This window comes from Peromyscus maniculatus, chromosome 5, assembly GCF_049852395.1.
Source record: "Peromyscus maniculatus bairdii isolate BWxNUB_F1_BW_parent chromosome 5, HU_Pman_BW_mat_3.1, whole genome shotgun sequence".
NCBI lineage: Eukaryota > Metazoa > Chordata > Mammalia > Rodentia > Cricetidae > Peromyscus > Peromyscus maniculatus.
Window position 1 is genome coordinate 109,567,054 of NC_134856.1, and position 15,569 is coordinate 109,582,622.

The 15,569-nt window shown below is 38.8% G+C and overlaps 1 protein-coding gene across 1 annotated transcript; it reads left to right on the plus strand.

Moving 5' to 3' along the window:
- Positions 1–1,143: 1,143 nt before the first annotated feature.
- On the plus strand, positions 1,144–9,528 carry LOC102914173 (prolactin-5A1-like). Its single transcript, XM_076571572.1, has 5 exons — positions 1,144–1,401; positions 4,689–4,852; positions 7,012–7,119; positions 8,056–8,244; positions 9,037–9,528. Exons 1-5 carry the CDS (start codon positions 1,371–1,373, stop codon positions 9,220–9,222), a joined length of 678 nt encoding a protein of 225 aa, XP_076427687.1. The 5' UTR covers positions 1,144–1,370; the 3' UTR covers positions 9,223–9,528.
- Positions 9,529–15,569: the final 6,041 nt, after the last annotated feature.

Consider the following 15,569-nt stretch of genomic DNA (forward strand, 5'->3'; position numbering starts at 1 on the left):
AAACCTAGAGCCAACTATTGGGGTGAAGCTGAGACAGAACAAACCACAGCTAACCTCACCTGGCCAACTTCTCAGCTGTTCTCGTTTCCTCAGACTGGAAGCCTCTGTGTCCTCATATCCAAATGGCTCTCAGCTGAACTGTGCTGCTCCAAAGTCTGAAAGCCTAACCAGCCAAAATGCTTCTAGTTTCTGGTCCTTATGCCTTACATACCTTTCTGCTTTCTACTGCCACTCCCTGGGATTGAAGGCTTGCTTTCTGGGATTAAAGGCGTGTGTCACCATGCTTGGCCATTTCCAATGTGGCCTTGAACTCACAGATATCTAGAGGGATTTCTACCTCTGGAGTGCTAGGATTAAAGGTGTGAGTGCCACCATTTTCCAGCCTTTGTATCTAGTGGCTGTTCTGTCTCTGACCCCAGATAAGTTTATTAGGGTGCACAATATTTTGGGGAACACAATACCACCACATACAACCAACTACCTTGTGCCAGAATTCAACCTTGCTTGGTATAGGGAACCTATATTTCATATTGTTAGCCAGGACAAAAGTCTATGGCTGGGGTGGCTCTGGGTCCATTAGCATTATTTTTACTGTCCTTTTGATAAACAGATGTACCTACCACTCTTCTCAAAATGGTTTTGAGTCCATAGATAGCTGTTTTCAGTCTATGTAGCAAAGATTAAGTCTATGATGGTTGGTGGTTGCTAGCTATGATTCATACCAGTCAAAGTGCTGAGAATAAATAACAATGTGTTGTGGTTGCCTGATGGTCATTAAAATATGCAACCTATTCATGGTTAAAGAATTTTTGTTTTTTGTTTTTCAAGACAAGGTTTCTTTGTGTAGTTTTGGAGCCTGTCCTTGTCTCGCTCTGTAGACCAGGCTGGCCTCAAACTCACAGAGATCCACCTGCCTCTGCCTCCTGAGTGCTGGGATTGAAAGCATGCACCACCACCATCTGGCTGGTTCAAGAAATTTTGCAAAGACTTGGCAGATGAACACAAGAGCCCGAGGGAAAGGATGAAGTGTCAGGAAATGTCTACATTCCTCTGGCTGTGACGTAAACATCGAACATCAGGAAGTAGATGTTCCTATGGTGGCAGATAACCTCACTGAAGTCTAGTCATTGTATACAATTTAGGAAAAGTAGAGCTAAGATGGCAGTAGTGATAATGGGGCAGTGTACGCTCCCTGAGGAGTCAAGGTCAAGGGTCCATCATCTAGGATTTCAAATCTTCTTCCCTCCTGCAGACTATCTCTGCATAGCTTTGGGAGTGGTCTGATGGACTATATAGGAGGTGGTAAGGCAAGGTTCTAGTGAAGCATCTTTCTTCAGTTGGTATCCAGACTGTGGTGTGATTTCTCTGAGATGCGGCTGTCTTCCATTCAACCATATCTCTGTAAGTATTCTCTCACATATGCTCCTCAAAGCCTAATGAATTCATAATTTATACCAGTTGCCACTCATATAGAACACTTTCTTTGCTCTTGTGCAGTACTTTCAACATTCTAATCTTTGCTGCATAAGGAACTGTGCAGAATATTTAGATCAGTGATTCTTAAAAAGGGTAACCTTCCTTGTTCCAGAGATAAATGACAACTGTAGAAAGTGTGTTTTCTTGATTGAAGTGGGGAGAAAAGGTGAGTGTACTACTGACTTTTAGTGTGTAGAAATTAGACAGATGTCCACACAACCTCCAATGCACAGGGCAGCTCCAGAACAAGGAATGGTCTAGCTAAAAATTACTGTGCTGCTAGAATTAAGAACTGTTGCTGGAATGAGACCAGTGGTGCCTATGGTTTAATTTGCCACAGCTCCTGAATCATACAGTTAACACTTTCAGGTTCCAAGGCACCATGAACTGCCTGGCTTGAGCCAAACCAATGAAACCTCCAATACTCAGCTGAGGCAGACAATGCTCACATATGTGTGTCTTATAGGGCTTGGAGAACTTGCCTCAATCTTCATAAATTTGTAAATAAAAAATGTAGGCTATAGTTGCTAGCTATTTGCTTTTACATTCTTGATAATTTTTTCAAGAAAACGAACTAGTGACAATTATGGGATTTATTTTGATAAGTGTGAAAAGAGTAGTTTATTTAGACCTTGTATATCTCTCCATGGATTAATAGTAGGAGTGTGTGTATATGTGTGTATGTGTACATCAAGTGACAAATAAACTCAGGGGAGGGCATCATGTCTTTGAAAAATTAAAGGCATTATAAATTCTGAAAAATATTTTAAAGTTTACATTTAATATATTGTTTAGTTAACTTGTACACTACACATTTTGTGATATATATTTAATTATTTAGCTACCTGAGTGTAGGTATTTCCTACACATAAATCTTTTAACAATTTTTGAGTTTAATTTTGGACATTGCAAGTTACATTTATAAAGGTTTCTGTAAAATTTAGTTCCTGAAGGCTTGCAATTTGTTTCATCTTTTTATTTTCATGGATATGTGTAGTATGCACATTTATGAGTATTCATGTGTGTGTGCGCGCGCATGCATGCGCGTGACATGGAGAATGAAGATTCATTCTCCATAATTCTTCAACCTTAGTCATGGAAGTAGGATCTCTCCATTGCAGAGGACTCTGGGAATGTACAGCAGTGACAACTAGTATTTAACAGGTCAAACTACCAGATTCACGATTCCCTGTTGGGGGGCCCACTTGGCAAAGTTGTGGGGTTATCGACTGTAAATGACTGCTTGTTTCTGTCCATAACTTTTTTGGGTGCCATTGTTATGCCTCCCTAATAAGAACAGCTGTAGAGTTCTTTCCACAGCCCTTTGGTGGTATGTTTTACACTTATTGGGCACACATATAGCTGTAGATGTTCAGGAAGATGATTTCTGTTTAGGCTGTATAGTCTTGATGTATAGAAATAATACTAGGATATTTTACATTACCCAGACTGACATAGGATTATCAATCATAAAGACACCTTTTACACAGACAGCTAATTTTGGACATCAGAGCAGATTCAAAATAGACTAGCTGCCCCTGTAGAAAATACACAAAGACTAAATCCTAGGTGTTTATTGCTAAATCCAGGCCAGACAGTTTACACTGAGATATAGCTCCCTGCAATAGTTTTCTTTCTGCGTGTACCCTGACCGCCCAAGTTTCAGCCAATTGTCTGGGATCCCTCACCAACTTAGAGCTACATACATGGGTCAATGTGACATTGACCTAAGGACATTATCTGACTTATCTTGTGTTATGAATATGGGTAGGGCTCTGAAAATGTAACTAATAATTGTCCAGAGTTTGGCTGTGAGACAGCAGCAGTGGTGTGAAGAGAGATGGCTGTGTAGAGCTATGTGAGAGCTGCTGCAGAATGTGAGTGAAGTGTGTGTATGTGCATGTGTGTGTGTGTGCATGCGTGCGTGCGTGCGTGCGTGTGTGTGTGTGTGTGTGTGTGTGTGCTAAGTGAGAGGTAAAGAAGCATTCGAGTAGTGTGAGAGAGTGAGTGGGTAAAAGAGAGAGTGAGTAAGGAGTGAGTGAATAATGAAGAAGTAAGTATGTGTGAGTGACTGTGAGAGAGAGCCATATGAAAGAGTGCTGCTGCATATAGGAGCTGTACAAAGAGCTGTATGGAGTATGGAGGAACAGTGTAAAGTGTTATATAGTGAGAGAGCTATGTAGATGAGATGTATAGCTGTGGCTGTGTGGAGATTTATAACTGTGTGGAGGCAAGGAGGATGAAGCTATATGGAAAAGAGATGTAGAAGAGAACTGTATGTAAAAGAAAGATGTGTAGCCGTGTGAAAACAGATGTAACTGTGTATAGAGTTGTATGGCCGTATGTATGGAAAGAAAGATATGTAGTTGTAGATAAGTAGATGGAGCAGTGTGAAGATGTGTAGCTAAGTGGAGTCAGAAAGAGTCGGAGACCATTTTTAAAATGAAGTAAAAAACAAAGTTACCATCAGAAAGCATGTGTGCTTCTTACTTTATCCTTCAGATAGATAAGAATTTTTCCTAAGCCCTAGCCACCTTCATGGTTTTTTTTGTTTTGCATACCCTGGTGGTAGCTGGTGGGTTAACCCTCCAGCTACCAATACTCAATGAAATGCAAAGATCACCATGATGGCTACTCATGCTAGAAAGCTTGTCCTGTGGATTCCAAGTCCCCACCTTGTAGAGGTACGATTATAGGCAAACTGGAATACTACACAATTCAGACATTCTCTTGGAATCTGGGAATTTAAATTTCTCCCTCATGCTTTCTTGGCAAGCACTTTAACCAGGAAGACATCTCCCCAGCCCAAGACTCACATTTCAGTACAGGAAAACATTTTGCTGTAGTATCATTGAAGTTTAAAGCTCCTTTTTATAGTGACAGCTGATGTTTCTTCCTGTTTAAAATAACAAACTACTGATTTATTTAGGTCCATGTCTGTCAAAAGCGTATTGATAAGGAAACCAGCATATATCATTGTCATAAATGTTAAAGGTGTGTGCTGTCATAGCAGAGGTCCTAGAGCCTCTCTTATCATGGCATCTACTGCAAATTGTTGACTAAATTTCCACAGTGGAACATGTATTTTTTCTCTCACTCCAGCTCAAATACACCACACTGTTCAAAAGAGGACACAGGGACCAGAGAAAGCTTAGCCACACAAGGTGACTCTTATGATTTCACAGTCTCTGTGATTTCATTTCTTATATCAGGGGCACTCCTGCTGCTCCTGCTCATGTGTGAGAATGCGGCTTCTGTGCCCAGGTGTATCATGAAAGATGGAGGCTGCCAGAAGGTCCTCAGCTACATGTTTAACAGGACAAGCACCACAGCCGAGAGCATCAACCTCCTCTCTTCAGACACGCTAAAGGAATTTGTAAGTCCTTCACTTACTTTTGGCTTCTTCATGAAAAGGTTCTGTCGTCAGTGACTGGGATGCACTGCAACTTAAATGAGGGAACATGAACCAAAGTTCAATAATACACACAGAGACCCAAGAACGCAGCAGCCACTAAAATGTGGAGGGAGGGGGCAATAAAAGCTTTATAAAATCACTAACTTTTTTTAAAATTGAAAGTATTTTAAAATACTTTTGAAAGCATTTTAAAAAGATTTTTCCAGGCTGTTCATGTAGATCTCATCCATTTCTCCGTGTCTTTCTTGGAGTTCTGTTTTCCAGGTAGCCTCACTGGTGATGTGAGTAGCAGTCCTGGGGGTGGGGGGGGAGACCTTGATCTGGAGGAGGTGGGAATGGGGGGTGGGCTGGGGGGAAGGGGAGGGGGCAGGAAGGGAGAGAACAAGGGAATCTGTGGCTATTATGTAGAACTGAATAGTATTGTAAAATAAATATAGATAGATAGATAGATAGATAGATAGATAGATAGATAGATAGATAGATTTTTCCGTAATTTTTTTTTAATTTTACTCTTGATATAAATCCCTAAAAGGAATGGCTGAAAGGGAGCCTGACTTTCTGTTCTTGGTTGCTCTGGGAAGTCTCCACTGGCATTCTGCACTTAGATATTGCAGGTGTACAATAAAGGAGAGTCAAATTGGATGAATCCCTTAAACTGGGAAAAAAAAATAATATGACCAAAACAGTATCAGGAGGGAAAACAACAACAACAGTAATAGTAAACAGCTTTTCAAAACCTCCAAATCTGGGAGCCACTGTTTAAAAATTTTGAGGACATAAGTTTAACATTATAAAATGAGAGCTGGGTTAGAAACATAAACAGGCTTTCTCTTCCCGATGAATGGACTTTAAAGGCTGGATCTTATCTGCTCTAAGTTAGTCCAGGAGGCAAAAATAGATGAGGGCTTCAGCATCAATGACTATGAGCACAAGGCTACTATGCAGCTGTTTTATTTTTTTCATTCTCCATTCCTGATTGGCGACCTTTCATCTTAAGATCCCTAACAACTCATAAAACACTCATAATTTTGCTAACTACCAAATTTAAATAATAAATGTGGTAAGTGATATATATGAAATATTTAAATATTGTTAATATTTAATTAATTAATATTTAATTAAATTTAGTTAATTAAATATTAACAAATGCTTAAATATTAAATTGTATTTTTATATTTTAAATTTCTGCATTGTATAGTGTTTCCTAAGATATTATACTTTGATTCTGTTGCAATCAGCATAATTACACCCATAATTCTTTATAAATTTGATATGTTCATGATATATAGATCCAGTGCTAATAGAAAAAAATATACAATTTTATAATGTGTAATTAAAGGAAGTGTATCAGTTTGCTCCAACAGGAATTAAGAGATTGAAGACATATATTACTGGGTGTTGGTCTCTAATCCTATAGAAAGACAATCATTAAAATAGTGTTTTGTGGATTTGGTGTTTAGTGCTTCCTTTGCAAATAGTAACTTTTAGGAGAGTGAGAAATCAGAACTGTAAAGTTGTGAAGACATGAGAAGCTAATAGGTTAGATGTGAAAATTAGATTACATCTCCAATGGAAAGAAGTAAACAGACCAAGGGTCTCTTTTTTAATTTCTTAATTTAGAGACTTAATGTACTTTTCACATCCCAACACAGATAGGGAACGTTTCCCAAGGTCCCCACCCCTACAGAAATAATGACAAGTAACTAGTGGCCTCCAATACATGGGAAACCAGTATTCTTCAAGGCGAAGCCCCTTCAGGCGTTATCCAATCCCAAGTGGCTATTCCCAAACACATGTATCTGTGAGCAATATTAAACTGACTTACAGGATCATATTTATATATGTTTATATATGTGTATGTATATTTGTTTGTGTGCATGTGTAACTTTAATAAAGAAGGGATCATAAAGATGAGAGGGAGTGAGGATCTAGGAAAATTTGCAGGGAAGAGAGTGTGGGGTGGAAATTATGTAAATATGATACTCATAGCTGAAATTCTCCAAAAACTAATACAATAAATGTTTTTAAGCACACATAGAAAATACATTAATAATCTGTTCATGGATTTATTTACTCAATTCCAAAACTCCAACTAACTAAATTTTTTTTACCATTTCCAGGATGCACAATATGATCCAGGCCAGAAGTTCCAGAACAAGCCCACCATGACCTGTCACACTGCATCCCTCTCCATCCCAAACAGCAAAAAGCAAGCTCAAAGAATGCAGGTGAGTCCTCACCCAACCACCTGAAAACAGGTACCACTGAGAGGTAAGCATACCTTCAGGAATGTGGAGAAAGGATGAGCATACAAGAAAAGCATACCATATAGCTGATAAAGTACACATAAAATAAAATTTAGAGTAATTTTAAAGCAAATCCATAAATTGTTCATGAAATTGACCTTATTTTATCACAGCCTTATCATTAGGATATTTTATCACAGCTTTATCATTACGATTGAACTATTATTATGTAAGAGACTTTGAACTGATTTAGATTTTCATGATTAAATTTACTCTCACAGGCAGACATAAGAAAAGCAAGAAGTATTGCAATTACTAAACTGTAATTTTTACAATTACTAAAACACTTCCTTGGAAAGCACTGTACACTACTGACCATGACATCAACTTTTCTTGACTTGGAAAATGTTCCTTGTATTTCTGGTCTTCTGCCTCCTTCTTCACTCTTACCTAACACCACTCTCTGAGGTCTTTGCATGCAGGTCCGATAAAATTCTGTTCCTGTTTCATGGGCTATAAATATGGCCTATCATAGTGAGGCAGGCAGTGCTAGTGTATTTTTAATATAGACTGCTTATCTGATGACCCTTCCCATAACCAATCTCAACATGACTTAATAACTATCATCATATATGTCCATGTAACACACATATAATCTGTTCTTAATAATTTACTGGAACCAGCATTCTGTATATCTGCTATGCCCAACAGCAACTGTAAAACATAAGAAAAACTGAAGGGAAAGATTTTTGGTTGAGAGCTACTCCATGGTTAGACACTGTCAAAGCACCAATTCAATTTTGCTTCAGTTAATCACCAAAGCTTCACAAGCCATGAAAAGTACACTATTTACAGTATGCAATTCAACCTGCAGTTGTACACTTATTTTAATGTGATGCTCAATTGTTTATTCCTTAGCCTGTGGCCCTTCTGAATGTGACAATCAGAATACTGGCTGCCTGGAAAAACCTTCTGTACCATGTAGCAAACAACATGGCTGATCTTGATGGAACTCCTTATGCTACCACATCAAAAGTTGCATTGATTGATGGTCAAATCAAAAGACTCACAAAAAATCTGCAAGACATTAAGACTATACTAAACCAGGTGAGTCATCTCTTTAAACTTTCTTGCTTTTATTATTCATGAAAACTGTAACATCTGTAATGGAAACTGAACTTTGCACTAATTCTCTGCCACAGTGAAATTTAGGCATGTGATTGCATAGACAGTCTTGGTACAAAAGGATATGTGGCATTTCAAACTTCTCAAAAGTGCTTCACTCAACACTCCACAACACAGGGATCTCAAGAAATGTTAATAATTCCTAGAAGCAATTTGGACAGTGTCTTTCCTGGGCAGAGTCAAAGTATCCTGACTATTTCAGCACACCTTATCACAATCACGCCTAAACTGAAAGCTTTTTATCCCACCAGGTGCAATCCCCATCATTTCTGTAGCTTCATGTCCATGATTTATGGAGAATAGATATTGTTGAAGGAAAGAAAGGAAAATTGTCTCCTAATAAAACTAATAAAATACAAATAGCACATCAGAGGTAGCACTGAGAACATGGAATAATTTCTCACAAGAAAACTGACTTTAAATCCTCCATTGTCCCTTGGCCAAAAGTGTGTCACCAGTCAAGCAGTGATTGTGCCTACCCTGTAATGATATACCTCATCTGGGGTCAACCACACTGCAAAAAATATGTGCATGGGTTCTTCTGTTTAGTATTTACATAAATAACAGTTTTATAGTACCCTGGTCCACATGCATGAAACACATATTTTGGCTTGATAACTTTCCTCAAAATATTATTCAACCTTTAAAAGTAATGAGGACTAACAATTATTAATAATATAACTAATAACTGGTTGACTATTATTTTGTGATTAGGTTTATCCCAAGCAGAAGGAAAAAGAGAACTACCCTGCCTGGTCAGGAGAGCCATATGTACAGCAATCCCAAAGAAGAATTCGTCTTTTTGGTTTACATAGCTTGTTCTTCTGCTTGCACAGTGATGCCCAAAAGGTGTCTGATTATGTCAATATCCTGAAACGCCAAATTGTGCCTAATGAATGAAAAGCTTCCATCCTGCCTGTCTTTTGCTGGGACAGTTCACACTGATGTAATCCTTAAAAGATTCTTTAAATTTTGTAGAGTTTCAGTGTGTGATTGAGTGTAAGCACCACTTCTTTTTTAAATTTTATTTTCAATTATAATACAGTTACACCATTTCCTTCTTCCATCTGCTTTCTGCAAACCTTCCCTTATCCCCTGCCTCACTCTATTCTCTATAAAATGTAGTTTCTTTTTCTTTAATTACTATTTTTACATACATATATCATTGCTACATATATGCATGTATAAATGAATAAATCTGCAAATAAAGCCTGTCAAATGCATTTGTTGTTGCTTGTATGTATGTTTTTAGTATTGACCATATAATATTGGATAATGAATTAGGGGTGCATTCCTTGGGGAGACTAATTCTAACTTACTTAGTAGTCATTAATTGTTTGTAGCTCTTCATCTACAGGTAAAGCCCTATTTGATTTTCTCCATCCACACCAGGGTGTCAGTTGGTGTTAGAATTGTTCAGGAATTGTTTAAGCAGCCATGATGTTGAATTTTCATGGGTATAATTTCAGTGTCATATATATAGAAGACATAGTCTTACAGTAGACTCCCTGGTCCGCTGGCTCTTAACATTCTTTCCAATCTCTCTTCAATTGTGTTCCCTGAGCCTTAATTTTGGGTGTTGTGTCATAGATGTATCAACTGGGGATGGGCACCTCAAGGCCAACTGTTCTCTGCATTTTTTTTTCCAGACAGGGTTTCTCTGTGTAGTGTTGGTGCCTGTCCTGCATCTCGCTCTGTAGACCAGGCTGGCCTCAAACTCACAGAGATCCACCTGCCTCTGCCTCCTGAGTGCTGGGATTAAAGGCGTGGGCCACCATGTTCTCTGCATTTATATAAAGTGTTGCTTTCTGTAATGATCTCCATCTGCTACAAAATAGCAGAGTATTGCCACACTGGTTGTTGTGGTTTATAGGTATCACAGCTAAGTAATACTATTGATTGCTTTCCTCAGTTGGCAGCTTTCCTAGCACACCCAGGTACTATGAAAGCTGGTCCTCAGGCAGGAAGCTTTTGGGTCAGTTTCAGCTCAAATCCTCTCAATCTTGTGTACCCTAAGCACTAGGAACTTACTTCCCAGTTCTGATAACCAAGGACAACAGCCTGCATTTTGAAGTCTGTGATCAACAACTGGAAACGAGATTTCCCATGCCTGCAACTGGGGTTTTTATTACATAGTCCATGGCTCTTGGGACAAACATTATCATCCCTAGAAGCTTAACTCAATTTAAGCTATACAAGTGTGTATGCACATATACCTATATATATTATATATAATTTAAAATGATTCCCTATACCTTTTTAAACATCGTTCATGTTATTTATCATCCTTCCCACTTGTCTTCTGTCTTAGTTAGGTTTTTCTATTGTTGTGAACAGACACCATGACCATGGCAACTCTTATGAAGGAAAACATTTAATTGGAGTAGCTTACAATTTCAGATGATTAGTCCATTATCATCATGGTGGGACATGGTGAGCTGCAGGCAGATATGGTGCTGGAGAAGAAGCTAAGAATCCTGCATCTTGATCTGCAGGCAGAAGAAGGAGTCTAGGTCCACAATGGACATAGCTTGAGCAATGGTAGACCTTAAAGCCCACCCAGAGAGTCACGCACTTCCTCCAAAAAGGCCACACCTACTCCAACAAGGCCACAATTCCTAATAGTGCCACTCCCTGTGAGCTTACAGAGGCTGATCCCATTCGAACTATCGCACATTCTTTACTGCCCTTCCCTACTTTGATTAAAGTCCCACTCCCACTTTTTCCGATTTCCTTCTTCATGTAACTTATGTCCTGATAGTCTCTCTCTAGGCCACCTGTCCCATAATTGCCTCCTTGGACTTTCCTAGTTTCTGCAGCAATACTGGAGTCATACTCCAGGTAATAAATATACTTCTGAAATCTGAAGATAGGAACCATAGATAGGAGATAGGATACAGTGTTTGTCTTTCTGGGTCTGCTTTCCTCACTGATACTTTAGAAATGTCAATGTCTGACAAAATTTATTTTTCATAATTTCTTTTTTTCATTTAATAATAAAAAATTAAAAACTTGTCACAAAAAAATGATTTTTTCTTAAAAATAAGACATGATACAATTTCACTTAGAATCACAAGTTAATGTGATCCAACTTATTAGAATCAAGGGATGAGATTATGATCCTACCAAAAACATTGAAATCTCAGACATTTTATGAAAGCCAGCCATTGACTATGAACCACCACAGAAAAATGAAAAACCAAAAACACACAAATATTATACACTTTACTATCTCCACATCACATAAAAAGGATAAAAACAAAGAAAAATCCTACTGGATGGACTTAACTATAGAGTGCAAGATATGGTGCATAGAATTGGAATCTAAGAGAGCAACATAAATTATTCAGTTAGCTAATTAAAATAACACAGACTGAAAAGAGTGAATTGCTGTAGACTGAATCGTCTGACAAGAGACTAAGTGAAGTAGAACCACTATGTAACAAAAAGAGGAGCCTAGAAACAAACTCATGTAGCTACAGCCCCCTGATTTTGTCAAAAGTTTCTGTCCTGTTATTATTGTTGTTTATTTTTGTTGTTATTGTTGCTATTGCTGTTTTTATCAATGTGACACGAGCTTGAGATGTCTGGGAAGAAGAACCTCCTGTGAGAAAATGCCTCTATCAGATTGCTTGTAGGCAAGTCTGTAGTATATTTTCTCCATTAATGATTGGTGTGAGTGGGCCAATTCCAGAGTGGGGACAGTGCCACCCCTAGGCCAGTGGCCATGAGTTGTACAAGAAGACAGGCTGAGTGTGCCATAGAGAGCAAGCCAGTAAGCAGTGTTTCTCCATGGCCTCTGCTTCAGTTCCTGCTTCTAGGTTCCTACCTTGAATTACTGCCCTGACTTCCTTCAGTGATGGACTCTGGTATGGAACTGTCAACAGCAATAAATGCCTTCCTTCCTAAGGTGTTTTTGGACAAGGTATTTAAGCATAGCAATATAAACGCAAACAAAGACAGGTTCCCAGCCTATATCCTGGAAGAAAATGAGAGGACAGGTTCCTAGCCTATATCCTGGAAGAAAGAGAGGATCATCATCAAACAGTGCTCAAAAATCTAGACATCCATACTTCAGGGAATCTACATTCCTATTTCTAACCTTGGACCATAGACAGATAGGACAGCAAGCAGTAAGGCAGGGTGGAGTAGGATATAGGCCCTTTTGGAGGAAGAAATAGAGCAGAAAGAGAGACCTGGTGGCTTATCTGCTCCTCTGATCCTTCAGGTTCTTACCCCAATATCTGACTCCTGAATTTTTATTGATAAAGAATAATTAGAATAATGCTTCAAAATCCATGTGAGACTCAATGTTAATGTAGACCTGGAATTCTGAAGTTGCTAGCAGGAAATATTGGGAAAACCTTTCAAGACACAGGCATAGACAAGAGCTTCCTCACAATGACTCTAACAGGAATTCAATAAATTCTGGGAAGTACATAAATAGGCAATAACATACACTGCATCTGGAAATGTAAAATAGTACAGCTATAATGGAAATCAGAATGTGAGCTTCTCAAACAACTTCAAGCTCCCACATAATCCAGCTCTACCACTCCTCTGAATTAAGGAAGAGATCTGATCAGCATAGTGCAGAAACACTGAACATTCATTCATGTTGCCTGCCCCACTATTCAAGATCTAGGTAAGAACAAGCATGGATGTCCATCAACAAATAAATGCATAAAAGGAAAAGTAATATGGAGCTGGAGAGATGTCTTGGCAGTTAACATCAATTGTTGGTTCAATAGAGGAATCAGCTTGGGTTTGGCTCCCAGTATCCACATGTTTCCTGCTCTGACTTTCCTTCAGTGATAGACTATGGTATGAAACTCTAAGCTACAATAAATGCTTTCCTCCCCAAGGTATTTTTAGACATGGTATTTAGGCCCAGCACTATAAATCCCAACTAAGATAGGTTTATAGCCATCCTTACCTCCAGTACTAGGGGAGATCTGTTGACTTCTTCTGACATCTTCAGGCTCCAAGTATGCGTGAAGTGTACCTACATATATACAGGCAAACTCCTCATACTTAAAATAAAATATATTTAAAATGAGTTTAAAGAATATATATGTACATGTATATGTAGATGTTCTCATACCAAGTGAAATTTTACTCAGTCATAAAAAGAATGAAAGTTTTATTATCTACGGGAATATAGATGGAATTGGAAGTCATTAGGTTTAATGAAATGAGTGGACTTACAAAGAAAACATATCTCATATTTTCTGTCATATGTAAAAAACTTGTGGCATAAAAGTCATAAGGTTATTGTAAAAAAGCCAGTGTCAAGATTATTAGTGTCAAATTTTTGAGCAGGGAGACTCTAAGACCCTTCATGCAGTAAAGACTAGTGCCACTGCCCTGAGGTGTGCAACAAAACCATATGGTAAGAGCCAAATGATAAGGATATTATATGCTCTGGTTTCAGATATGAAAAACTAAGTCTGACCTGAATTAATATCTCAGATTGATTTGGGGTTTGGCGGTGCCAATCACACTATGATGGATATTCCAACAAACCTGCTCAGTGGCATCTTATATCAATCACAAAGCCAGGCAAAATGTAACCAGTGGCACAATAGTGACACAATTCTTATGGGTGCAGCCAGCTACCCTGTGCTTAGATGTAAATCCTGTTCTATGTGGGGAATCCAGCAGCCAGGCAAAACTCTATGGCTGGAGAGGTTCCAGGTGTATAGAAACAGATCTGATGTGCCCATCAGCATTCTCAAATATTTTATACATATAGATTGCTGATATGATTAGCCTATGTTGCAGAGACAAACTATATGGTGCTTGGAGGTTACTATGAGAGACTTATCCCTGTTCCACTGCTGAGAATAAATGAGTGGTGTTGTGGCACAGTAATAATATGATCTTAAAAGAATCAAAAACATCTGTCGTTTCTATGGTTCAGGAATCACTGCAAAAGAGTTGTCAAAAACATGGAGGAGGCTGAAGAAGTGGTTGAAGTTAGGAAAGAACTTACTCTTTCCTAACTTCCTCTGGGTGTGACACTGCCATCCATCATCATTAGAGATAAGAAGTGACTTGTTGACATATGACATTATTTGGAGCCTAGTTAAGGGGCAATAAAGACATAGCTAGAAGTTTGGTGATGACAATGAGACTATTAACCTTCCCTGGGTAGGTAGAGTCACAGGAGCTTTATCTGTAACTTAACACCAGAACTTAACTCCTGCATAGCTTAGGGGGAGGTGTACTGGGGTATACAAGTGGAAATTTAACTGAAAGCAGAGCTCCAGTGAAACAGGAATCCTGGCTTGATATCCACACCGTGAGTTTTCAGACATGCAGCTCTCCTCAACTCAACCACCTTCTTGTTAAATAAACCCTCCCTATGCTCCTCTGATCTCCTCAGTTCATAATGTTATTCATCTGTGCTTGAGCAGAATGATGTGTTGGTATCACTCAGCATTTAGAAGAACTTTCTGGCTGTACTGGTTGGTTTTTTGTGTCAACTTGTCACAAGCTAGAGTCATGAGAGAGGAAGGAGCCTTTGTTGAAGAACTGCCTCCGTGAGATCCAGCTGTAAGGTATTTTCTCAATTAGTGATCAATAGGGGAGGGCCCAGCCCATGGTGGGTGGTACCATCCCTGGGCTGGTGGTCCTTGGTTCTATAAGAAAACAGGCCAGGGGAAGCAAGCTAGTAGACAGCACCACATCATGGCCTCTGCATCAGCTCCTGCCTCCAGGATTCTGTATGTTTGAGTTCCTATCCTAACTTCCTTCAGTGATGAAGAGTGATGTGGAAGTGTAAGCCTAATAAACTCTTTCCTGCACTACTTGCTTTTTGGTCCTGATGTTTCATCATAGTAATAGAAACCCTAAGACACTTGTCATGGCTGTATGGGGACACGGAAGACTCTTCCATCACTAGTCCTCAGTCAGTGACTGTTGCTTGTCCAAGGGACATGAGGCAATTTGCAGAGACTCTATGTGTTGTCACAATGAAGTGAGGAGGAAAAGTTGAGTGTGTTCTTCTACTTGGGTTAAACGGAGAAGTCAACATTGTCACCCATACACATGACAGCTCCAAAGCATTTTAAAAGACCCACCTAAAAAGGGCTGTGCTCTGAAATTGAGAACTATGACAGGAATGAGACCTGAAGAGTCTGTGGCTCCAAGTTGTCCCAACTCCTTCTGATCCTATCATTATTATAATATTACATATAACAATAGATAGAATATTATATATATATATATGCTATCATAATTAC

Excerpts from the sequence above, each read along its gene's own strand:
- LOC102914173 (XM_076571572.1), top strand. The coding sequence starts at position 1,371 with ATGCGGCTGTCTTCCATTCAACCATATCTCT. Across the intron at positions 4,853-7,011 it reads CAGACACGCTAAAGGAATTT|GATGCACAATATGATCCAGG; the intron begins GTAAGTCCTTCA and ends TACCATTTCCAG. Across the intron at positions 8,245-9,036 it reads TTAAGACTATACTAAACCAG|GTTTATCCCAAGCAGAAGGA; the intron begins GTGAGTCATCTC and ends TTTTGTGATTAG.